The following is a 24992-nucleotide window of genomic DNA, read 5'->3' as shown; positions in this document are numbered from 1 at the left end:
CTAGAAAGCAAGAATGCGTGTTTTCCTCGTTTTAACCTGAAGGTAGCAGCTAAATCAAATTGTTTTTCTTATTTACAGCCTGGGTGTTGAAGGGTGAAATTCTACATGTATCTACCAAAAGTTAAACGTATAGTTTAGTTTCTTAAAAGTTGGGGTGTATGAGAAATTTACACTCTTACTAATCATGCTAATGCGAGTGTGGAAACATTTCATGTGCACTTTTCCTCAAATTCTGATGAGAACCATTGTTTTTAATTTTTTTTTTGAGTGATTGAAGTGTACTTCCTGGTAACAAGATTTTAAGTTCTTCTGGACTTGATGCTTTGTTCTGAGTGAATGCATTCATTTCCCAATATTTTATGCAGCCTGATGTGTATCTGCCCTTTCTGCATATTTGCTGTATTAGCGGGGTGCACAATGAAGTCTCAGACAGAAGACAACTACAAGACTTATCTCTGTCACACAGCTTCTGGCCGAGCCATCTGACTGCTGGCTTATCTGCTCCAACACACACCCTCTCACTGGGAAAGTGTCACTCCGCCCCCTCCACCACCTCCTCATTCCTGCTGACTCTCTGCTCACTCTCCTCGTCTCACCCATCTCTGGATGCCAATAGCTCCTAGTAATGGAGGAGACGACAGTCACACACCAGTAAGTGTTTTTTTTTCTTTTGTACCTACCTACACGTTGTCACCAGTGAACACACTACAACCAACAGCTCCTTCTTTTACTCTTTCTTTTTAATATGCTTTATTTGTTCTTTTATTCCTCAATAATAAAAGGCAAACCAAAACAGGAGCATTTTTAAATTGTATTTCTCTGCAGCTCTGCTTTTGCACATCTATTAAATGTCAAACTTGATTCTGCCTTTAGTGCAATTTTCTTTTATTTAAGTGTGAAGGATAAGAGACATTATAAAAAAGGTTGTTTACATGAAAGCCAAACACCGACTACCTTACGAGTTTGTTTTTTTTTTCTGCAGCTACTGAACAAGCTTGTCAAGCCTTGTTAAACTGATCTACCATATTTTTAAAAATAGATTTTAATTAAATTTCAGACCAAGACTGTCAGTCAGAGCATCAGCATTTCAAGAGGAGGAAGTGGGGGGCTTCACCGTAGGAAGTGAGAATAACTGGAGGTTAAATGTAGCCCCTGCAGCAATGGACCCGGTTCTTACACAGCCTGGCCTCGGTGTCACCACGACAACCATCACCACTGTTACACAGACAGGAGGAGACTGGAGCACTGGCCTGTTTGATGTCTGCGCGGACAAGACGACATGTACTATACAAACACACAGCGAGACACTATAGTCTCAGAGAAGTGTTCTTAGCTCAACAACCATCAACCATCCAGAACAGTATACATCTGAAGCTACATATAGCATTGATCCAAAGAAAGAGGGGCTTCTTCTATTATTAATATACTCAGTCGCTGCTCAACACTTTTTTAAATACACCCTGAATCACTCACAAGTCTTCATACTGTTGGATGAACTTGAAGTGGTTCTTGCAAATGTATTTTTATACTCAGAAGTGCTGCTTTTATTGTTGCACAAGATCTATGACTGGCTTAATATATCATTCTGTAAGCTAATTAAGATGATTTTTAGTTAAGAAGAAGATTTTAACCAGTTGTTATATGTGTATAGACAAAAACAATCTCATACATTTTCAGTTTCAGTTTTCAGTTTGGAATCCAAGAGGAACATTTATATTGGATTTCTCTCTGTCACTTACTTGCTCCTGATATGCTGCTCTGTGTTGGTGTTTGCAGGCATTCTTGGAGCATTTGTGCCGTGCTGTTTGGACCTGAGTCTAGCTCATCAGTATGGGGAGTGTCTGTGCATGCCTCTTTTACCAGGATCCACTTTTGCCATACGAGTTGGGATCAGGGAGCGTTACAAGATACGGGTGAGTGTGTGCAAATATGTTTTTGTCAATGGAGGGTGAATATTGGTTAAAATGTCTCTTTGCTCATAATCACATATAAACCTCACTAAACAACCACACTAACTAACTAAAAACTAGTGTATATCAGGAGTGGATCAATCCCAGAACATTCTCATGTTACTTACTAGGTGGTTGACTCTGTCGCTGTCTCCCCGCTGCGTTGTTTGTCTGCATGTCCGCTTCCTCTGTATGTGTTTGCTTGCATGCGTGCGCCTGTCTGCATGTTTACCCACAGGGAAGTGTGTGTGAGGACTGGACCACAGTGTATTGCTGTTACCCTCTTGCTCTATGTCAGATGATAAGAGAAATGAAGCAGAGGATGAAGACTCGGACATATCATGTGTCTACTGCACTCGAATGCTCCTGAAGAAACTCTAGACAGTAAAAAGACCCTGTCCATTTACAGTGTAACACAGATTGATTTGGACCAACAGCGATTACTAGAATGAGTAGCACTGAGGATCACAACTGCAAGGTTCGGCCTTGCTTTTAAATTAGTCTGAGCATTTAATGGACAATAAAGCCAGTGTTTCCTACAAAAAGGCTGAAGTTTCTGTGAGGCCTTGTAGCCAAAGTAAAGTAGAGGTTAGATTTTTTTTTTACCAGAAAAGAATCTACAGGATTTCTGTATTCTTTCAGAATGTAATACATATTGTGCTTTGCCTGCAGAGACAACAACTTAGTCTCATTTATCACCTTGTCCTCAGTCAACATTTTTCAAAAAAGCAATATACAAAACGTACTGACAACATTTTATAGAGGCTTTTTAAATAGAAAATAAATCAGGTGTGTAATCTCGTACATGATTTCTCTGGACCACCCCTTTCATTTTTGTCTCACATACATACCAAAGGTCGCCAGACACATTAATGCGTCCAGCGCCTCTCAGACACGGAGGAGGGATGAGATGAGGATACGTATTGCTTTCAAGACCTTGAGGCACAAATTGTGCAACAGCTCATCAAGTGGGGCAGTATCTATAAATCAGAACAAAACATCTCAGTTAATCATCACATATAAAACTTAACAGAACTAAAGCTTTGCTGCATGTAGCTCTTCAGTGTGACTTTAAAATGGTGTATTGGATGAAACAAGTGTGCGACTCCATTAAGCATGCAGGACCATCAGCCTGATTACTCAGCATACAGGCCACAGTGTAGCTGCGATTGCAGTCAACAGTTCAAGTAGAGTTTGGCGATAATAAAGCCTATTTCCATATCCCTGTTATTCTTTTGTCCATCTATTCCCCCCCTCAGGCATTCAATCATATTATTAATCCAGGCCTGATTGCTGTGCTTTCCTGAACCTGAAATGCCAACCAGAAAGAACGGATATGAAAATGTTATTTATAGGTACACAAAGCAGATGGGTCCTGAAAGGGCAAACATGTAATTTGTTAACTCTTACAGATGGTGGCTGCATCAAATGAAATAGAGAAAGGGAGAAACTTGTTCCCTGTCAGAAAGGACAGAGAACCATATATTACACAGTGAATGTCCTGATATAGATACATGCTTTTAAAACACTGCATGTGTATTTTTCCATGTTGTTTTCGGTTTAGAAGTTCTTCTTAACCAACTTCGTCCTAAGAGCTCACAAAAAAACCCATACCACAGTGCTCATGCTGTTTCTGCCTATTAATGCTGCTAGCTGCAGAGAGCATAAAAACACACTACTTTGCATTTTGGGGGGGGGGGGGGGTTCACCTACCAGTTTACGTCCCACTGTGGACATTGTGAATTCACATACACAGAAGACCAAAGAACAGCCTGTACCTGCACATCAAAGAAACAAATTCCCAGCTGAAAGAAAACATCTTTAAAAATATATATATATATTCATATTTTTAAAGTAAAAAAAAATACCCCTCAATAAACTACAATAAGTACAATCCCCATGACGATAAAACTATAGTTGCGCTAGTGTTTTGAATTTCCACTTATATTTTTATGTTTGCGTTTCATCTCAAAAGCCATATAGTTAAACATTTCACCTACATAGTGCTGACATCAATACCTCGCTCATTTGTACTGGACGAAATCCTTCTACGGCTCCACTGCAACGCTGTTACTACTACCCCTTCACGATCAATACCTATCAGCTGGTAAATTGGAAATCTATTCTGTTCTGTGAGAGGTTCATACAGAAGCCCTTAAACTTTATCTGTATTTATATCGACCTTTTAACCCTCTAAATTCTGTTCACTAAATTTTTTACATGAGATTGAAGCATGACAATGAAGGCTTCCTAGTTGCTTTAAGGCAGATTTTTTAAAGATTTGCTTTGGAAATTAACAATGTTGAATCAATCTTCAATCTAAAACAGGTGGGAAAACTCTATAACTTTTGTGTATTGCAGGTCGGTTGTACTTGATTGCGTCACTTTCAGCATATATTTTTGTATACTGTAGGATTTACTCTGTTATAGAAGAAAAACCCTATTTTCCACCTTGTATCTCCACTCTCACTAACAGCGCCTGGCCTTACGTCATCACCTCCACATCTGAGCCATTAGGGGGCAGTATTGCCCCAGATCTGGGTGCTGTCTGTTTTTTTTATTCAGTTGCTACAGCTGCTCAGTGGGATGAAATCAGTGTTAAGTGCTGATGCGGGGTCAGATTTGGGATTTCCACCGCAGCAGCAGAGGTCAGGATTTGGAAGAGTGAAGCTCTTCCTCAGTCAGCAGTCAGAGAGGGGCCATAAAATATCCCCGCTGATGTTCTTTTCTGCTGTTTCAGCATGAAGACGACTATCACCACAGATGCATCAGGTGTGGAGTGCAGGCTGTTATCGACAACAGCCCCACGGGGAGGCATTTGTGTGTGGGTGGACATGGAAGTGTGTATATGTGTGTGAAATATGCAAATGTGTGTAGAAAGGCTCTTACCATGATTATGAACTCGTATAGAGAAACTAGCACTTTTACGAAACATAGCACAGGGAAAAATACAATGAAAAGTGTTTCACAACTATATTCTTCCAGTTCTGGTTTCAGCAGACTCTTCCTCTGTACCTCCTGAGCCTTCTTCATTTGTGCGTTCCTGCCATCTCCCCACTTTCCTCTCGATAAGCTCATCTCTCTCTCTATTTGTTCCTCTGTTCCTGACTCCTACTTCTGATGTGTGTTTGGGGGGAAAAATGAAAGAGGTGTGGAGAGACCTGCTAAGCTGGAGCAGTCGTCCCCCTGGTGATGCTTCTATCCAGGACAACAAGCACCACCTGGGGTTTACATAACACACAAACACACACACTTCCTCACACTCTCTTCATATCACTTTCTCTCTGATACCCTTTTGTCTCCTCCTTCCTCTGTCTCCCTCTGTTTTTCTCTCCGTCTTTCTTTTGCACACATTATCACTGTGGATGGGAAAGCTGCTGTTTAGCCTGAAGCTATAGAAACCTTGGCAGTTTGTGCAGCAGCCTGTGTGCCCTGCTGCTGAACAGAGTTGTCTTGTTTTCAGTTGTATGTGTTTGTGTGTTTGATGATGGAATTTGTTGGCTGCGCTCTGCTCCTCAGACTAAGAAGGCAGTTGTATAGATTTAATTTTTTTTTTCCAAAGACAGACAGGAGGAGGGTTTTAATCGTAGGGAATGATTTGACTTGAAAAAACCTCTGCCATACACAGGGATTATGATAGAGATTTGCCTGCTTTTGCAGTGTTTGCTCCTCGGTAGGACTGTATTCTCCGATGAAGAATTCAGCCTCATATTCCTCGCTGTGACAAGAAAAGGGAGGATCATCTTTTTCAAGCTGTGCATCCTTTGAGGTCATTAAACAGTGACAGCTGCCAGAACTTCCTCCAGCATTAATTAAAATAAACAAATATGGTGAATGTTTACAATTTTGTCATGCATCACACTAAATTACAGTATATGGTTGGATTTTACAGACGCTGATGTTCTAAAATGCATTCATCCTGTTTATGATTTGATTCAGTAACACATCTATATGCAAGTGTTCAGCTGCAACAATAAAACCAATGAGCATTGATTATCATGTTACAAAGGGTGGGGTGCAACAGGCAGCAGCTCAGTTTGAGAAATGTGCAACTGTAAAAGCCAAAATATGATGATCAGATGTCTATGTCAGAGCATCAGTGACATCATGTCTTATGGGGCATTTCTAGCACACAGTGCTAATATCAACTGTAACCTGTCCAAGCAAGGACAGCCGGTGAAGCGGTGACAGGGTCACAGGCACCCAAAACTCAGTGAAGCACATGGACCATTCAGAGTGCTCATGCTGACCCCTGTCTACAGGAGGCATGCAGCATCCGCACTGGACCAATGGAGCAATGGGAAAATGTGGCCTGCTCTGATGAATCACGCTTCAGTTTGTTTTGTTTTGTACCATCACGTGGATGGCTGCATGTGTATATCAAGAGTTTAGATGGAGGCATGAGTCTATGGGAAGAAGTAAACTTCAGAGGCAGTACAGTGACCAGAAACCTTTGGTCCTAGCACACTCCTAAACTACAGAGCAGACACCAGAATCAGGGCACACAAGTAGTACACAATCAATGAAGCAGTTCAAGCAGTAAAAAGACATTGCATTCCTTTAACTTTACCACAAAATACAAATTGTATTGTGCTAAATTTCTTTTAATAAGAAACTGAAAAAAGAACCAATGAGAGTCTCTTTGCATCAATGGGAGTATTGAATGGAAAAGATCTCTGTGTTGTATGTCATGAATGTCACTTGCTTCAGAGATGGAGGCACTTAGACTCCATTCAGACTAGAGAAAGTCAATCCAGCTTGAGTGGGATCAAATCCAGATCGCTTTTAAGCTGGATACATTCAGACCTATTTTCAAATCCGGCTGTTGCACACACGTCCATGCTCAATCCAGCTCTATCTGGCGTCTTTGCAGTCCTCCAAGTGTCATTGTAAAACCCAGACCCCGTCCAGACTATGGTAGGACCGGGTGCCCCCATTCGCTCTTTCGTTTTTTTCCGGTCCAAATCTCAGTATATTCCTTTGTAGCTATGTCAAAAATAAACTCAAGGCAAAGCTTTTGGATTTGTAAGAATGTTTACACGCGGCTTTCTTGTATCACTTCGCCAACCAGATTCGCTAGCCGCATTTGTGTTCAGACCTTAACCAGATTTCAGTGACGCCGGATTGAGATCAATCTGGCTTTAACTGGATTTGCACTGTTCAGATTGAGAACAATGATTACACAAGTTTGAATGGGGCCTTAAAGGTGTTTTTAATGCTCACAATGCACAGGCAGAATCATAAAAAGTATACTCTTTTGGTTAAAGTGTAATTTGTCAACATTTTCTCATTTTTCTATGAGCACCTGTGGAATTCAATACAGAAACCCAAGTGCTCTCGATTGCTTTTAAACTTGTACTTGACATGCATATGATGATAGAGATGATAGAGATGATAGAGGCATCACTGCAACCATGCGGACACCTTTTTGATTTCACCCTGCAGACTTGGAGGGACCCATATTGTGTGATGTCAGTACAGAGCAGTAGTCGTTGCCATCCAGCAGAAAACCTTAGGGGATAAACACTCCCTTTGAAGGTGTCATCATGGCCCCTTTTCTTGCGACAACTTCAAAGTGAATGTTTAGGTCATTCCTTCAGTTTGCCAGAAGGACTTTTTGGCATTTCACTGTGCAAAGTAAAATCTTAACAACATTCCAACAGAGACCCTTGCTTACAGGAGGCCCTTCACCTCTAGGGCCTCTGTGGCTTGTAGTTTCCTTCATGGATCTGTGTAATATATGGATGTGAAGAGTGCTAACCTGGAGCAGTGAAAGACAGTAATGATTCTTCTATTTTCCACTGTTCCACAGATTTACAATTCTAAACAGAAACTCTTCAGCAGGCTTGCTGTCATAATTCAGATGGTGTGTGATGTCAAAGAGACAAACATTCTGAGCTGCTCTTTTAAATAATATTGGTACCGTTTAAGAAAATGTTAATAGCATGTTAGAAATTCATGTGATGATAACTTTTTTCTTCCTGTTTTCACTGACATATAGGAGACTATAAAGAAATAAAGAATAACACATAACACAGTAACTGGCTCAGGCACAGTGTGTGGCCACTACCACTGAGCAAAATCATGTTGGAGGAGTTGACAGACACGAAGAAGACACCCTAGCTGGGGTAGAAACAAAGTTAGCCTGTCAATGTGGAAGTTTTTAAGGATTCTGTAAAGACTAAGAACAAATACAGCATGTCTACTTTACATCACGTTTTTTGTCATGTTGCAGCTGAGTCCACATGGCTTTCTAAGGGCCTCGTCTACATAATCTTTAAAGAATTTTGGGAAATATGCTTATTTGCATTTATGGTGATTTACATACTCAAGCAGTGGAAATTCTCTTTGTCCGAGTCTTTCTATGATGGTTAGGCATGTTTGTCAGTGTCTTTGAGTGGTTGTCAGTCTAACCCACTTTGCTTATATTTCAGCCTACAAAATGTGAGACTTTACTCATTTTTGAATGCTTTGTAATGAATTATTATAGAATTTATCGGCTATTTATTTGCCTTAACGCAACTTAAATGTTATTTCATTGTAGAAATTGTAAGTGCAGAGCAGATCTTGTCTCAGGGGATTTACATTATCCACTCTATTTACCGCTGGTTGATGTGACGCAGGAGTTTAGATGACAAGCGACTCTGACAGCGTGCAGCTTCAATTTAAGCTCTCGGGCTTGTTTGTGTTATGTAGTGTCTCAGCGCGGTCAGTGGGCAACAGTTGTTGGAAAAGGTCAAGTGTGCTGCAATGACTGATAAATAAAGGTTTTACTATCACCATACCATTCTATGTGCACGACAGGACCTAATCTACAGAATAGTAGCATCGTAATGTAGTCCAAAGGTTCCCATGCACAATTCTTTTGTATGAGACAAAAAAACAGCCCCCGCTTTTCTGTCACCCGTCATCATCCTTCCTACCGAGGAGTTTCCTAAAGGGCATTTTGATATGTCAGGTCTGTCACTTTAGTTTTTCTATATATCATGTGACCTGTAAGTGTGCTCTATGTATGTAGGGTGCCTCATAGCTGACATGACATGAACGGGTTGTGCAGGCTGGCATGTATTGCATAATGTTTTTTTTTATCTCCATGGCACACATGCCTCCACAGCGCTGCCATTGATGTAGGTGTTCTTTCATCTGCTGGCACCTCAAAAGTGTGTGTGTGTGTGTCTGTGTGTGTGATTTCTACATGTCAAAAGGCTGCAGTGCGGAAAAAAAATGTGTAGGCGTGCACTGAGAAGAGAGTTGCAACAGTGCAGAGAGGAAAAGAGAGCTAGTGTGAATGAACTCAAGTCTTGGGGATTCATTTTCTCCATCCTCCCAGCCTTCTCTGTGCACCCTTGCTTGCTCACTTGTCTACCTTAGACTTTAAATCAAGAGACATTTATCATCACACAAACAAACGTCAGCTACTATAAACCTATAAAAACCTTTGGCTCAAATCTGGCATTATGGTTAAAGCCTGGCCAGCGACACTCAATTCATCCATTCATCTATCCATCATCTGAACTCACTGTTTTCCTGCACTGCAGGGTCACAGGGAGCCAGAGAGAGGTGCCATACTCATTCACTTCAAGAACCTTCTGTGAGGAGAGGAGAGATAGTTCCACTACTAAAAGCTGGATCCATACTCCGTGAGAACAGAGAATCTCTTTCCCCCTGCAGACGTTACGCCCACAAAATCACGTCATTTTTTATCTCGGACCGCCCGTTGTGCAGCGCTCTCGTACACATGGCCCGGGCAGAACTTTTTCTCTCAAGGCTGTGTGTCAACCATGCTGTAATTGGTCAGAATTTATTGTGGGCGTGATGAATGTGGAGAAGCACAAGAGCTTCTTCAGATGCAGAACACACAGACAGAAGGAGGAAGTACAATGACGATGGACAGTTTAGATGAGCAGCTGGCAAACACGGTGCACAGAGGAGTGTGTCTGGCCAAAAGGCGGCGATAAAAATTAATTCCAGTATTGATCACGGCGTTACATGGGCTCGACGCACATTAAACACCGGGAGACGGGATGTGTTATTGCAGACAGTCATCCACAAGTTCACAGAATTAAACTCACACAGACCAGAGGTCTGCTACAGTCAGCTACACTGATCTTCTATCTATTGTCATGCTGTGCACCCTCTTCCCTGAACATTATCAGCTCGTTAGGCCAGGTAACCACGACTGTGCTCACAATTTGCAATACAATTGCATTGTCAACCTTTTGTGTATGACGTGCGCTGCGTAGGAGGGCCGTATGAGGAGTTCTGCACACAAACGTCTTGCGGAGTATGGTACCTCCGTGCTGAAACGAACTTTTTTTTTACTCTTACCACACGTGGAGCGAGTTCTCTGTTCTCGTGGAGTATGGAACAGCCTTAAGGCACAAACCCTAAACACTGGGCTGGCTTTATGCAATGCCTCACACAGCGGTGTCCAGGTTGTTGCTGCCTACCTTGCTTAAAAATATTTGCAGAATTGCCAAGAACACCTTGGGTCTTCAAGTTTTTATAGCGTAACCGTTACCAGTAACTCACCAGCGTACCTACTCCACTGCACGGCACATATATTTTGTCTAGTTTGGTTGTTGCTTTGCCTTCGTCACATGCTTCGTTCTCTGATTGGTTGCCCATTCAGTTGCATCTAAAGCAACATGTTCTCATTAAAAAGAATCAGAATCAGAATCATGTTTATTGCCATGTAAGTGAAGGGGGTTCACATTACTAGGAATTTGCCTTAGTGATTGGTGCATACAAAGAACATATAACAATTAACATGCAATAAGATAAAAACTAAGATAAAATTAAGTAAATAAACTAAAGTAAGGCTAAATTTACATGACAGACATGGCATAACAGACATACAATGAACAGAACATAAAATACTGTGCAGATGAAATGGTAAACATAGACCCTTATATGATCGAATGGAACAGTGTAATAATGTAATAATGTAACAGGTACCACATGGATCGGTGGTAAGATGCCACATTTCGATTATTTATACACCGGATAAAATACATTTATGGTTATGAAATATGTGCACGTATTAGCTGCCATACCACATTATATTATGTTTATGTTAATCGAGTGTAACGTATCACATGCCCATCTGAACATTGAACTGATACAGCCACCAAAGTCTAAGTAAAGAGCACTGTTGCTTCAACTCATTACACACTGCAAACATTTTCTTTCTGCGAATAAGTGGCTCATGCATAAACAATTGATTCAGTCTGTGAGTCTTACTGTACTCAAACATCAGATAAATGATGCTATCATTCCAACTATGTTGGAAAATATTACTATTCAGTGGCTTGTGTGAGGAAGACTAAACCCGTGGCCTAGCCATCAGATCTAGATTAAGCCAGGCCAATGTTTTCTAATTAAGCTATTCTCAAAATGGCATTAAATGGACAATAGGCATGCTACTCATTATCTCTCCCAAACACATTACACAGCTCCCTATATAAATCTCCTCCAACATTTGTGACTGCTCCACACTAACACATGTATAAATACGTTAATTCCTATCTCTCATATCTTCAATAATGAGGGTAATGAAAATGTAATATGAAATAGGGGGCCTAGTCCATATTGCATGTCCATATTATTTCTGACCACACACTGGACCCCCCCCCCCCCACACACACACAAAAAGCCTGTTTGTGAATTATATCAATAGCATACACTTATCTCATGTGGAAGGATATTGGAACATATTAATCAAAACTTTTAACAAACTGTACCTTAATCTTTGTAAAATATGGGCTTATTTATCTTCTCTATGGCCACAGTGTTCATTGTTTTATTGTATTGATTCGATCCATTTGTGATATTGGATGCTTTGGGTTCTATTAACCTCAGTGTTCACCTGTAGGGATTTGTGCCTGTGGCTCTACAAACCTCTTTCTAAGGATCCAATTACTCACAGTTTAAACTGCAAAATGAATGAGTTGAAGTGGAACTAGACAATGACTGTGTTTACATGCACATAATAACCAGATTATCATAGCAAGGTACCAGTCCAATTAGAGTGTTTACATGGGTGGCCTTTTTCATTAGTTTTCCTATTTCCAGCTGCAGCCTGTGATTAGCAGTTGATGTGTCCTCCATGCAATGTTTGTGCCAGCATTAAATCCCCAAACACAATATTTTTTCCCATGATGCCACACATGGCATAAATATTGCAGCACTACTTGAACAAGGACAAAGATGTCTTTTCAGAAAGGACCACCACATTTCCACGGGAAGCTCAGGATATTAGCTCGTAGCCTTGAGGATCTTTCTCAATCCAACATTCATGCACAGCACTGAACCAGATGTACACCTTCTCCATGAATTTAGGATTTTAACAGTCTCATTCCAATATATCGACCAAACCGCTCAGCAAATGAGTGAATCTGTCACATTATTGTTTCACAGTATGAAGCTGCAAAAGTCTGCATTAGGAAGACAGAGGTTCATATCTGCAGTGGACTTATGGCGTCCAATCTGTGGCACCACTGCTTTGTTTTGGCAAAGTGGACTCTTGCACCTGTCATTGCATTTCTTTTTCCACTCATGTTTGTAGCTAGGCATTAAAACACAACTGGTTAAGGTTAGGCATTAAGGATGTAGGTTGAATTTATTCTCTTACTGTAGTATAACCAGATCCACCAACTAGCTGATCCACGTCCATGTCCAAACATTTAAAAATACCAAAAAAATACTGTAGCAACAAATCAAGTGACTCTGCATGTTTACATAGACGAAGAACAAAAAATGATATCTGCATAGTGCCAAAGGCATTAGTTTTCAATAGAACAAAACATCAAAACAACAAGTAGCTCTGTGGAGCTCATTAACAAACACACACAGACAAACCTACACAATTGAAAGAATTTTAATGAAGTACATTTTAGAAGCTGCTCCATTGTGTCAGGCATCTGTGTGTGTGTGTGTGTTCGTGCAAACACAGTACAGTGCATGTGTACACATTAATTCAGTCCCCTAATGGAAAGGAGTTGTAGATATATAATTGTACTGAACACGTTGTCGATGGGATACCTTCAATATGTTCAATATTGTTAAAGGGTCACCTAACCCACTAATTTTTGTGTTCAAACCTGTAAAGTAATGGCACAATGGGAAACCTGTTATTTCATACAACACTATGCATGTCAACAAAGCCTTCTTTTCTCAAAGCACCATAAATAAGCATGTGACATGTTACTTACACACTGATACCAGGTTGTGCTGCACAGTCAGTAATCTCTCTTTGTTTTGATGTTCTTTAATAACAATAAACCTCTGTATAATATTAGACCTGACGGGAAGTTGGATGTTTCCAAATCACAGGATCTATCAAATACAAACCATTCAGGTAAATGAATTACACTTCAAGCGAAAACATTCAACAGCTTATCTGTGCTGGGTTAAGTTTTTCTTCCTACCACCTACATTATACACCTAAGCTGATTAAACCTCAAAAAGATAAGGTACATGTGTCCCTGCTTGAGAGAGTTACAGGGAGAGGAGGAGAGAATTGAACGATGAAGGCTGGTTTTCCATCATTCAGCTTGATAGCAGGTTACTTGCTCCAACCAGTAAATGGATTACCTTATCTCCTACCTCTAGAGGAGTGTGCGTGTGTGTGTGCATGTGTGTGTGCGCGCCATCATCAAAAACATTTTCCTTACATGTTAGAGTGTTTGTGTAATGTTTCCCTCACTTCACTTCCCATAGAGACCATGTCATAGGAGGTTGTTTCAGTGGAAAGCCTTGAATATGCTGCTCGGAGACTTAAATGTAAATGTTTTAAATATCATTTCCAATACATTCAATTGGATATGCTTCTGAAAACCTATCCCAGACTATCATCCGGTGTTTTTCACTATTAACTAAACCTCTTGCCTGCATGCTTTAAGCTGATTGCAATAATTGAGTCATTTTTTTAAAGAGAGTTTCCTCTCTGTATTTAGATACCTGCCAGTTTTGTTCAGGTCTGTCACCACAACTTAGCTATTATTAGCAAACTTTGGCATATATTTACAGCGGCCATATTTGCATATGTGGACTTGCATGCCCACAGGATATGATACTGCCACCTTATTTGGACACATGGACTCTTAACCTGCATGAACCCTAAGCCCAATCAAATGGCATTGGTCAATACAACCTGGACTACTCAAGCAAAACAAATCTGGCAACACCAAAACCTTGCCTACAGACGCAGCGTGACCTGTTTATTTAATGGTGGAGTGTGAGTGGTAGCTCATGATTAGATGGTTGGCCCCTAAATGCTGGTAGAGTGGCCCCTTTGTGACAGTAATGCTGCATTTTGGTTATATTTGAGCTTTAATGTAGCTCAGTATCTTTCAGTATCTTGGGACTGGCCTGGATTAATCTCCCCTGACAGTTATTTTAAAGTTTAGCGAGTGATGCCGGTGAAGACGTTGCCATATTTAGCCTGTTTCTGTTTCTTTAGGTGGCCTACTTGCTAATGTTCAGCTGTATATAGTAGTTACTTATTGCAAAGACCAATTTCATTGGTCATGTGTGCTTCTTCTTTAATAAAATAAAAAGTGAAGAAGTTTGATACACCTTACCTACATTTTATGAGTGAAACAAATATTATTAAAGATAATATGAGACTAGCGAGGCTCTGATCTCCCTGGTGAGACGTCTAATCAAAACATAGTCTGTAGAGTGTGAACAAGTATGGGAGACTATAAATAAACCAGAACCAAACTCCCTGTCTTTCTTCTAACGCAGAGCAGGCTGCAAGCGTGCAAGCGTGTCCAATCTAGAGTGCCTAGGCGATGCAAACATCTTTTGAGGATGACATGTCAGTCAAACTAGCAGCAAAACAATGAAGAGCAATGAGGCATGGAGGAGACCAACTGGTTGAGGTGTCATTCAAAGCGTAAAGAATACAAGCAAGACACACACACATGCAAAGATGTATGTATTTATAAGAACGGATGCAAAGATTTTACCAAAGAGGATACTGAAATCAACACTTATGCTGCACCACACACAGAGCAGCACCAAGCGAGCAAGGAAAGAGACAGAGCCAGGCACAGAGTCGTATAAAGAAAGAATGTTTAGACAGACAATCAAAGACAGCAAGAAGCAAACACTCTTCAAATACAGAGATAGACTGTTGGAGATAGTTGCCACAATCAGAGAGTAAGGTACACACTGACAACAGGGATTCAATTACACAGCATTGTTCTGACTCCCACTCCCTGGGACAGCAGCAAACATCAGTCTGTCAGCAGCAGGAAGGCAGGAGTGTGAGTGTGTGTTGTCAGTTTGTGCATATGCACAGAGAGGCAATACACACCATGGAGTAAAAGCTCTGGTGGTAACTTTCGTCTGTGGTCGAAGTGAGTCTGGCCCGAGGCATGCCCTGCAGAAAACTGGAAAATAAATGACAGGTTCCATCCCCCAGCAAACACCTACATCACTCATTCTTTCATTAGTACAGCTGAGAGCTGCGCAGGGATACAGAGAGGCAAAGTAAAGGGAAGAAAAGTGACAGGGCAGTCCAAAAGAACAAGACATGATAAAAATAGCGAGGCAGGCAGAGAATCGTTTATGTAAAAAAAAAAAGACAGATGATAGGAAAGCTAACAATATGTTGGTGTACCAAATTCTGGGTTTGGAACAGTGTGAAGGGAGCAGGATGAGAAGGAAAGAAGACACTGAGTTGTCACGTAGATGCAAAGTGAAATTAAATGCTGGCAAAACCAATGACAGCCAAAGTGTAGGGATCTCATCTGATCTTACACATGACAGACAGGAAGGTGAAGTGTCTGACTCTATAGACTAAAGGCTAATTAAGGTGATATAGATGCAAATATGTACGGTGTCCTTTAATTTATTCCGGCAGTATATACACTTAACTCTACATGTAAACACACATATTGATATGTGGAGGACTGAACTTCACCTGGTGCAGTGTCCGTGACAAATGTAGCTGAATGGAGAAAATGTGGCTCCAAATGGTTTGAGGTCTATTTTCCACTGGAGACAAGCATGCCGAAAATATGGATTCCCCCCCCCCCCCCCCCCCTTGCTACTACAAGGCATTTTAGACTAATGCTTCCAAGAGCTGCCCTGTGCTGTTATTTATTACAACGAAACCACCTTTTCCCCTCACTGGGCCACGGAAAGCTGAGAGAGATACACACAGAGGGAGGGCGAGAATAAGAAATGGAGGCAATAAAAGGTCAAGGAATTAGATAAAGAAGGGAGGAAAGGATGATTAAACAGGATGCTTCTGTTGAATATGTAATGTTTAGATTGTTGACGGGAAGAGTTCTGAGTCATTTCTACCATTTTGTAGTTTGTGGCCATCAACCTTGCTCACATCACTTCACTAGTAGATACATGAGAAGTTGCATAAAATTATATTAGATTTTAGCTGTCTGTTTTTAAGTCTGACTCAAAGTAAACACAGACAGTATGTCATCAGAAATGAATGGACACCTACAAGATCTGCAGCAGATTACTGCACCATTGTGTGATTGTGTATTCTGACGTTTGATGGACAAACCAGTGGAAAATGTCATTAAAATGTTCCTCTTTCCTCCATTTCTTTATTAATTGTTGAAGCATACTTTTGGCCATTTAATGTAAATCTGAGTGACTAGATTGATAAGTTAATAAGCTATGTGATTGGGCAATAAAACTAGTGTTACCAACCAGACTTTCACTTTCCGCTATTCTTAAAAGCCATTGGGAATTCGCGAGCGACTGAGGAGGCACACACCTGGTTCGGGTGATGACAGCGTACCAAGGTCATTCAAATGTGAAGTGAAATCAATATCTTCAAATAGTGCCTTTCAAAAAAAAACAAAAAAAAACATCTGTCCTTCAGCATTCTTATCTGCTCTGTTTCTCCTTGAACGTGATCACATCCCTGCAGCACTAACTTTGATTGGCTTTTTCAGGAAGGAATCTGCATGGGTATAACTGCCCAGGCTAAAATTAGGCTGCTGGTTTATGTCTTTGTTTTTTTTCGTGTGTGATGAATATAAAGTGTTTATTATGTACTACTATTGTGTTTTGTTTTTATCGATCCCATCGGCTTGCATTCATTGTTCCAGAGTACTATTTTATTTATTTGAGTTAAATTGTATGAATTTGCTTTTTTTCAGTTTTAACAGGGTTGTAGGAAAAGAAGTAAAAAGAAAAAACAAAAGGCAGGAAGATGCAAGGAGGAAAAAAGTTTTGGTGATGGTGAGGTGAAGGAACAATTTGTTTCAGCAGCCAAGGTCAGGAATATGACAAATTTTTGGCGCACAAACCTACTTGTGGATAATGGCATAATCCATCACCTTTGGTCTCCTCCTTTCTCTCTTATATGGGACCATATCTTGGGAATAGTTTGGATGAAATAAGCATTCAGGCATGATCTGAATGTATAGCGCTAAGATTTCCCACGGTGCTGGAGACAAACTAAAATACATTTCAGTATCTGAATTACTCACTTTTGCTACTTAGCAATATCATTTTAGCAGCTTAGGGTAACATCTGGAAACCTTTAATAGTGTTAATTCTTCAGATTATAATCCACTCCTCTCAGCACATTTTTATAGGAAGTGTTGCCACATGTGTCATTTGTCTCATGAGAGAATCCAACAGCAGCACGGTTCAGTGTTGTGCTCCATCTTGAGAAAAGTTAGACTTCATTTGTTTGCAAGGCACCGAGTGTGCAGTGCGAGACTCTGATTATATTTCTGCAGCTACAAACAAAATGAATGGGTTAAAAGAAAAGATTGTTTTTTAGGGCTGGATTAATATCCTTTTTGGCAAATATATCACTGGTGTCTGTGGGAGTGTGGAGTCTTCATGTTTCCTGTTCTAGCAGATGAAGTTCTGCAGCCAAACATGGAAGCATACTGGGAAGATCTGTTCCAGAGGATAAAGACCAAAGGCAGCAGAGTCACTGGGAGTGACCACGGGCTTCTCTGCATCCTCCTCGGCAGCACAGATCCTCTTTGATGCTGGTTGCTCTTTCTTCTCATCAAGGAAGGTGCAGGTAGATAAGGTCCTGAAGGCACCACGGGGGTTATTTAAAGCCAGCTGATCTGTGACTTCTGATCAAACCCACCAATCCTGTCTGGAGAGGCACCATCTACGTGCTGTGTCTTCTTATGTGCTGAACATTAGTGTCCTCTAATTAAAAGAGACAATGTCCTCTGATTAAGACATATCACATATGTGATATTGATCACAATATTAATGATTATAGTTGTCAAAACGCAAGTGATTCCTGTTCGCTCAAGAGTATCTAACATTTTATCTGGGCCCATCGTGCACTTCTTAATTCTTAATTATTAAAGTGTCCTCATTTCTCCCCCATCCCATAACCTCTTCCTCGTCCATATGTGTTCTGTCGCCCTGGCCTAATCATATGGATTTGTTGAAGCTGTTTCTTGTGAAGGAGAGCGGTCGGTCTAATGCTCAGCATGGATTCAGAAAGCTTCTGCTTTGCAAAGGATGGCCAAGAGTATCAAATGAATTCGATGTCTAAGTCAGAGGAAGGCTGAGGGGTTGTGTGATACTGAGAGTGAAAAAGAGATGGAGCACAGTGAGCGAGGAAGGGAGGAGAAAGAGAGACCTGGGGGAAGCGACAGTGTGACAGGCAAATCAGGCTTAGAGGGAGGAGAGGAGAGGAAGATCAGGGACCAAAGGGAGGAGGGGAGCAGAAAATGGAGGTCAAAGTGGGGGAGGAGGAGGAGGAGGAGGATGAGGAGGAGGTGAGGAGCGGAAAAGAGTTAGGAGACTAATATCACCCGCCATGGTGTTACATGAGTCTGTTCAGCTCAGTGCTGTCAAACTGTATCAGTGGACTGGAATGATGATAAACGGCAGCTCGTTGCTACAGCATGTACGGTGTATGTCAGAAGAGGAGCAGGTGTCAGCTCCGACTCACATTCTTAGCACCACAGGCTTCGAAAAGCAGGTGCACTTTTATTCAAGTAATAGTAGGTTATAGTCAGAGAAAGTAGAAATCTGATGCTTGATGAACACTGCTCCAGCTGTGGCAGGATAGGTTGCACCTGAACAGATCCAAAGTTACTGTGTTGGGGAGTGATTTTATATTAAAGTACTGTAGTTACAGTGCATTTTATGGGGTCTTGCTGATAATACAGTGTAGCATGGATGATTATTTTTGTATTTGTGAGGCCAGTGCAGACGTTAGCATCTCATGGGTTCCCTAGGACAGATACAGGTGCAAAAGTTAGAGTAAGTAATGAGAGAGATTGGAGGTGCTGGAGGTACAAGTCCTGGGTTTGAGGCCCCAGCCTGTTTTAAGTTTCATGTTCACCCAGGTTTCAAGTTTCATTTTGGAATTAGCATAAAAAACTATTGGGGTTAGTTAAAGATCATCCTAAAGCACACAAAATTATAACATTAAGCACATTTTACAAGCACATCTTTACTGTTTCCCCCCATAAACATGTAGAGGTGCAGCTGGAGAAATATGCACACAAAGACTGAAATATCGACCTCATGTTACGTTACTATTTACTATTGTACATATTTACTACTGTATAAAAACCTATACATTGTAAAGAGCATGACATGAATGTACCAGTATGAATGTAGTGATGTTACAGTTCAGAGTTCAGTAGTTTGATTGAGACAGGCATGAATGACTTCCTGTGTCTCTCAGTGGTGCATCGTGGGAGTCGGAGTCTGTTGCTGAGCGAGCTCCTGTAGCTGGTCAGCACAGTGTGGAGAGGGTGAGAGGGACAGTCCAGTATGGTCTTTATTTTGGACAACATCCTCCTCTCACACACCTCTGTCAGAGAGTCCAGTTCCTCTCCCACAACATGGCCACCTTCCTGATGATTCTGATGAGTCTGTTGATGTCCCTCACCCTCAGACTGCTGCCCCATCAGACAATAGCACTGGCCACCACAGACTGATAGGACATCCTCATCATCGTCCTGCAGATGTTGAAGGCCCTCAGCACAGCGGCGACTCTGGCCCTTCCTGTAAACAGTGTCCACGTTCTTACTCCAGTCCAGTTTTTGGTCCAAGTACTTGTAGGTGGTGGAGGAGTACAAGTATTTGTTCTCCTCCACCACCTCCACACTGACCCCTTTTAAATGCTGGTAGGGGTCACTGGAGGTCCAGGCCCATCCTTCAGGTGAGGATAGGCTGGTTTCGTTATTAATGACTATATCATCACTGCCACATTTAGCACTCTTCTTGCAGTCCCATTTAGCCACATTATAAAAGACAGTAGTGACTTTTTGCTTGTGATTTGATGATTCACTTTTTGTTGGCAAGCAGCAGCCTTTTTAATTGCTCATGCACCATTTTTTTTGGCACAGCAAAACCTGTTTTGCCTTTGCTGTGGTTGAGTTGTTTTAGGTCTCTCTGCATCATTTTATTCAGATGTTCTTTTGTGCATGTGTAATGTCTGTATGCGTGAGTGTGCGTGTGTGTGGTAATATCTTATGTTTCGAGCTTATCATACAGGATTCAGGAGGAGATGGACAGGCTAAGCAGACAGAATGTGCATGCAGGCAAACAGAGCCAAACCAAGAGATGGTAAGCTGCTTTTTGTTGTGCTGGAAAAAAAAACTACAAGAGCAGAAAAAAGGGGCGCATACACACACACACATACACAAAGAAGCACACATACATACAAAGACTTAGACAAGTACAAAAAGTAGCAAACTGCTTGCCTCACTGCTCGCTCCTCTAAGCAAGCCAACCATCACAGTTTGGAGCTCCCACTGTGTGTCTTTCACTTCTGTTCTTCTGTGTCAATAATTGACATATTGTATGTCTCATACACCCACTTTTTAATGACTGACAAACATTCCAGGAATCACAAAGTAATATTACATACGGCAGATCTACGCAGCTGTGTGGCTCTAAATCTTAAAGTGTTGTTTTGTATTGTTTTTGTACTGAGGATTACGAAGGCTTTGCGGGAAGGTTGTAAACCTGGAGCGATAATATTCAGGAGCAAGTTAGTATGAGGGAATGTGATTTTGTCATTTCTCTTGCATAATCCTGTTGTGCATGGTTATGTTATTATACATATCTCTCTAAAGGTCATCAGTGGATTTGTTTGGATCCTATAATAGCCAATGGGATGTAAACACAGATGAGAGAGAGAGGAGTAATCAGATTACATTCAGTTCTCTTGATCTTTTTTCTCTCTTTCTAACCAGCTCTGCTGTTTAATGTTTTTTTTTTCCTCCATACATATAAAAAATTAAACTGAACTGTATGCTGGGGGTTGATGTCAGAGAGAAAAATAATCTCTGAACAAGAAGCCCGAAGAGAGAGAGCACCGACTTCTCCCTGTATGAATATGGAAATCTGTGACAGGTTGAAGCACTGACTTAGACTGAACGCGCTGAGTGCAGAGCCCCAGCCACAGGCTGTCTGCGCCATTATTAGTCCAATTATAATGCCGGATGGAAAAGGGGGGGGGAGAGATTGGGAAAGACAGCAAGGATGAAAAACAAATGTGACACCTCGGGGAATTCATTTGCAAAAAAATTGCATAATCATAAAGTACATTTGCAGAACTTTGCAGACTTGTTATGGTACGTAATGTACGGCAATACGGAGAGAGAAATCTGCAAAACGATATGAAGAATTCATTATCGGAGTTAATTAATTTCTGACATTTAATTTTCCATTGGCTGTGTAACACTCCCCCTATGTGGATGTCTTCTTCAGGAGCCGATTGCACCAGATGTGCGCTAAACTTAACCTACTTGTGTGTGTATGCGTGTGTGTTTGTGTGCTAATGGTAACACTTTACAATAAGCGTCACTTTCTTGAGTAGTTACAAAGGAACAGTATTAATATATATAACAATCTACATAAATAAACTGCTATTTACTGCAGATATCTCTTCTGCAGTTCCTACACTGCTTGGTGCTTGACATTAATTCTAATTCTCAGCTTTTTCTTTGTGCCGCCATTGTGTTTATATTGGATTAAGGATTGTCTGTTTATTTGATTTCACTCCAGAGTAAACTCCTTCTTCTCAAGTGACATCTGCCACGGTCGGCTCTCTCTCTCTTTGCACTGCAGCCAGATCCTCTTGAAATGAAGGGCTCCTCTGAAGCCAAGGAAACCATTAGACGGAGAATGAGGCAGTCAAACGCTGCCTCGATTGCCTTTGCTCTTTTTAGCTATTTTTGGAAACAAGCAAATAAACAACACAACTCTTGTATCTGCCACAGATTACAGCAAACAGTCCAGTTTCTATAAATGGCCTCTGCATTGATCCTTCATCAAATGATACCGACATTATGTATCTATAAAGTTACTGCCTGATTCAATTTGAAGTAACTTAACTAGTGCCCTTTCTCTCCTCATTGACATTGCTCATACAATCTATCAAACCACAACTTAATACTGATACACTGTGACATTTTCATACCTCGGTTCAACAGTGATGCATTTGTCTGTGACATCCTTTATTATGCTAATCAGACAGGTTTGTCTGACACATTCTGACTACTGCTCAGGGCTTTGGACTAAAGAGTAATAATAATATCTGAAAACTGTCACCGCTGAAAAATGAAAACATTGTATGGGCTACTTCTGAGGTGATTTAACCAGTCCGTGCTCATTGATTTAACATTTTTCCTCCACCGTTGGGACACAGCTTTTATAAATGATGGCATTTCCTGTTTGCTGGTGCAACGTTAAGAGAAAAAAAAACAAATAACACTGTTTCCTACTAATACACTTAATTAATGCCTGCCTTAAAAATCAGTGACTTTCCATGTGGCAACATCATCAGGAAAAAAAATGGTGTTTTGGTCCAGTTTTCCCTCCAGCCTGAGATATACTTGGCAAACAAAATTAAGATGGCTGAACAGTAAACATTTAACCGGCTAAATTAAGCACGTTATCTGAGCTGAGCATGATGTCATCATATCTCCAAGCACTGTAGCACCTTGCAGTCTCACAGAGGTTTATGGCACGGCCCTGTTTAAAATCTGACCTTTATTTATTTATTTGTTAAATGAAAACACAGCTTCTGATTATATTTTGGACAGTGTAACTAACACACAGTTGCTTTACAAGCCCATTTGAAGATTTCCAAATAGGCGTTAAAACAAAATTACAAAGCGTAGCAGAAGTATCTGCTGATTCCCCTCAGTGATTCCCCGCTGCTGTCCTGAATCTCATTTTCAGCTGGGATTGCAGTTGGTGAGGACAGTCATGCATCATTTTTGAGAAGGACTTTTTTTTTTTTGTCTGAAGATGAAATTAGAGTGGGGTGGAGAGGTCACAGACAGAGGCCTTTGTAACATCCCAGACATGAGTTTCTGTGTGAGCTTAAGGTTTCACAGGAGCCAAACACCATCATCAGCAGCCACATACAGCTAATTAAAATGAGATAGAAAATCAGTCCCAGTGAAATATTAAATATTAACTTGACTGAGATGTGCAACATCTATCATTTGATAGACACTGCAATTAAGATAATGAAGTTTAAATGCATTAGTGGTTCTATTTAAAACACTTCTGCTGTGGAACACATTTTTTAAAAAGGGTTATCTAATTTAATTAAGTGTTAAAGGCGTCTGCTTTGCCATTATGTGTGCCCCTTTTTAAGAACCTGGACAAGTTATGCTTGTTTTAATTGTTATAAATTTACATCAATTATATAAATACAGCTTTGGGTTCTCTTGTGCCATAATGTCGAAGGAAATTAGTGTTCTTGTAACGTCATTGTAACTTCTTTTTTTTTTGTATTAGGGGATTGAACATAGCACTGGCTGATAAAATGGACATCGGCCTTCATTGTCCCAGTCTCATAATCTTATCAGCCAAGGACAATCATAAGGACATGGTGGTCGCAAGGTAAGGGTGCTTCTTTCTCATGCTTCTTAAGTAGTGGTCTCAAGTGTGGATTTAAATGTGGCCCAGAGAAATCCTGGTTGATGCCTTCTGTACTGGGAGGCTGGTCACCGTCACCACACAGTCCATCTGTAAAAAAAACAAATGACCAAAGTGTTTTGAAACTCCTTGGACCCAGTGAGATGTGGATTAAGCACATGTGAGGGGGACAATCTGCCATTTTAGAAGCAGATCCCTAAAGATTTATGAGCACTTTGGTAGATCTGCTCAAAAATGGGTCGACTACATTTAACCAGAGGCTACGGCAGAATCCAGTCTTCAGGTTTTAGTGAAGCCAAATCGGTGAGCAAAGTGATGGACACTTTTTTCTGAGATACACAGAGAGTGCTGCTGGTGGGTGAACTGGAAAATGGTCACACTGGTACATGACACATGAGATGTATACTGTACTACAACATTTCCAGTCCACACATCAGCTGCCCAGCTGTAATGTGCATCTTACCTGGTTCAATCCCTGTATCAGTGACACCCTCACACTGCAATGTTAAAATATAGGATATTTATATTTATAAATAGGAGCGACACACAGTCAGGTGTCTGTATCTTTGGTCTTTCGGTCCGTAACCTGCAGAAGTGATGTGACATTAACGTCGTCAGACACGAGTTAGGACAAATGTTCATCTGCAGCATCATTGCCCCTCCATCATCTATTTCTCCTCGCGTCCCCTCTCATAGTCCCATCCATCTCTAATTTGAACGTCCTTCCATCTCCATCTTTCTCTTCTGCCTGTCGGCTGCCTGAGGGCAAAGCCAGAGAGTCGGAATGTACAATTTGAGGTTGCTGCTGAATTTGATAGATAAAGACTGAGAGTGGATGGAGATTAGAAGTGGTCTTTTGTTTGGGGCAAACACCAGGCGATCACATCATTACATAGTTAGAAACTCCTTACGTTGCACTGAGACTAATCCCACCTTTTCCCAAACCTTCCTCCCAGAAGTATAAGGACTGTTGTAGGAGAAATTGAAGTCAGTGTTCGTGCTGATCTCTGTTCTGCCTGAAAATAGGCGCTGCTCATATGAGAGTCAGTCAATACCGTTCACCTTGGGAGGGCGACACAAAGAGTACAAGCAAAAAATAATGAGTGTATCCTTTACGAGCGAAAGTTTCACCTTTTTACTTACACAAGGTAAAAG

At 41.0% G+C, this 24992-nt stretch overlaps 1 protein-coding gene across 2 annotated transcripts; it reads left to right on the top strand.

Moving 5' to 3' along the window:
* Positions 1-574: 574 nt before the first annotated feature.
* plac8l1 (PLAC8 like 1) lies at positions 575-23780 on the top strand. Of its 2 annotated transcripts, none has more exons than XM_028421862.1 (4): positions 575-651; positions 1058-1281; positions 1777-1913; positions 23697-23780. In XM_028421862.1, the coding sequence occupies exons 1-4, from the start codon at positions 626-628 to the stop codon at positions 23718-23720; spliced, it is 411 nt and encodes a 136-aa protein (XP_028277663.1). In that variant the 5' UTR covers positions 575-625; the 3' UTR covers positions 23721-23780. The 2 variants fall into 2 exon arrangements, with proteins under 2 accessions (XP_028277663.1, XP_028277662.1); XM_028421861.1 differs by lacking the exon at positions 23697-23780 and adding an exon at positions 2188-2416.
* The last annotated feature ends 1212 nt before the right edge of the window (positions 23781-24992 follow it).

Source organism: Parambassis ranga, chromosome 14 (genome assembly GCF_900634625.1).
Source record: "Parambassis ranga chromosome 14, fParRan2.1, whole genome shotgun sequence".
In the NCBI taxonomy this organism is placed as follows: domain Eukaryota; kingdom Metazoa; phylum Chordata; class Actinopteri; family Ambassidae; genus Parambassis; species Parambassis ranga.
The sequence above is the reverse complement of the archived record's forward strand: the minus strand, read 5'-3'. Positions and strand labels throughout refer to the sequence as shown.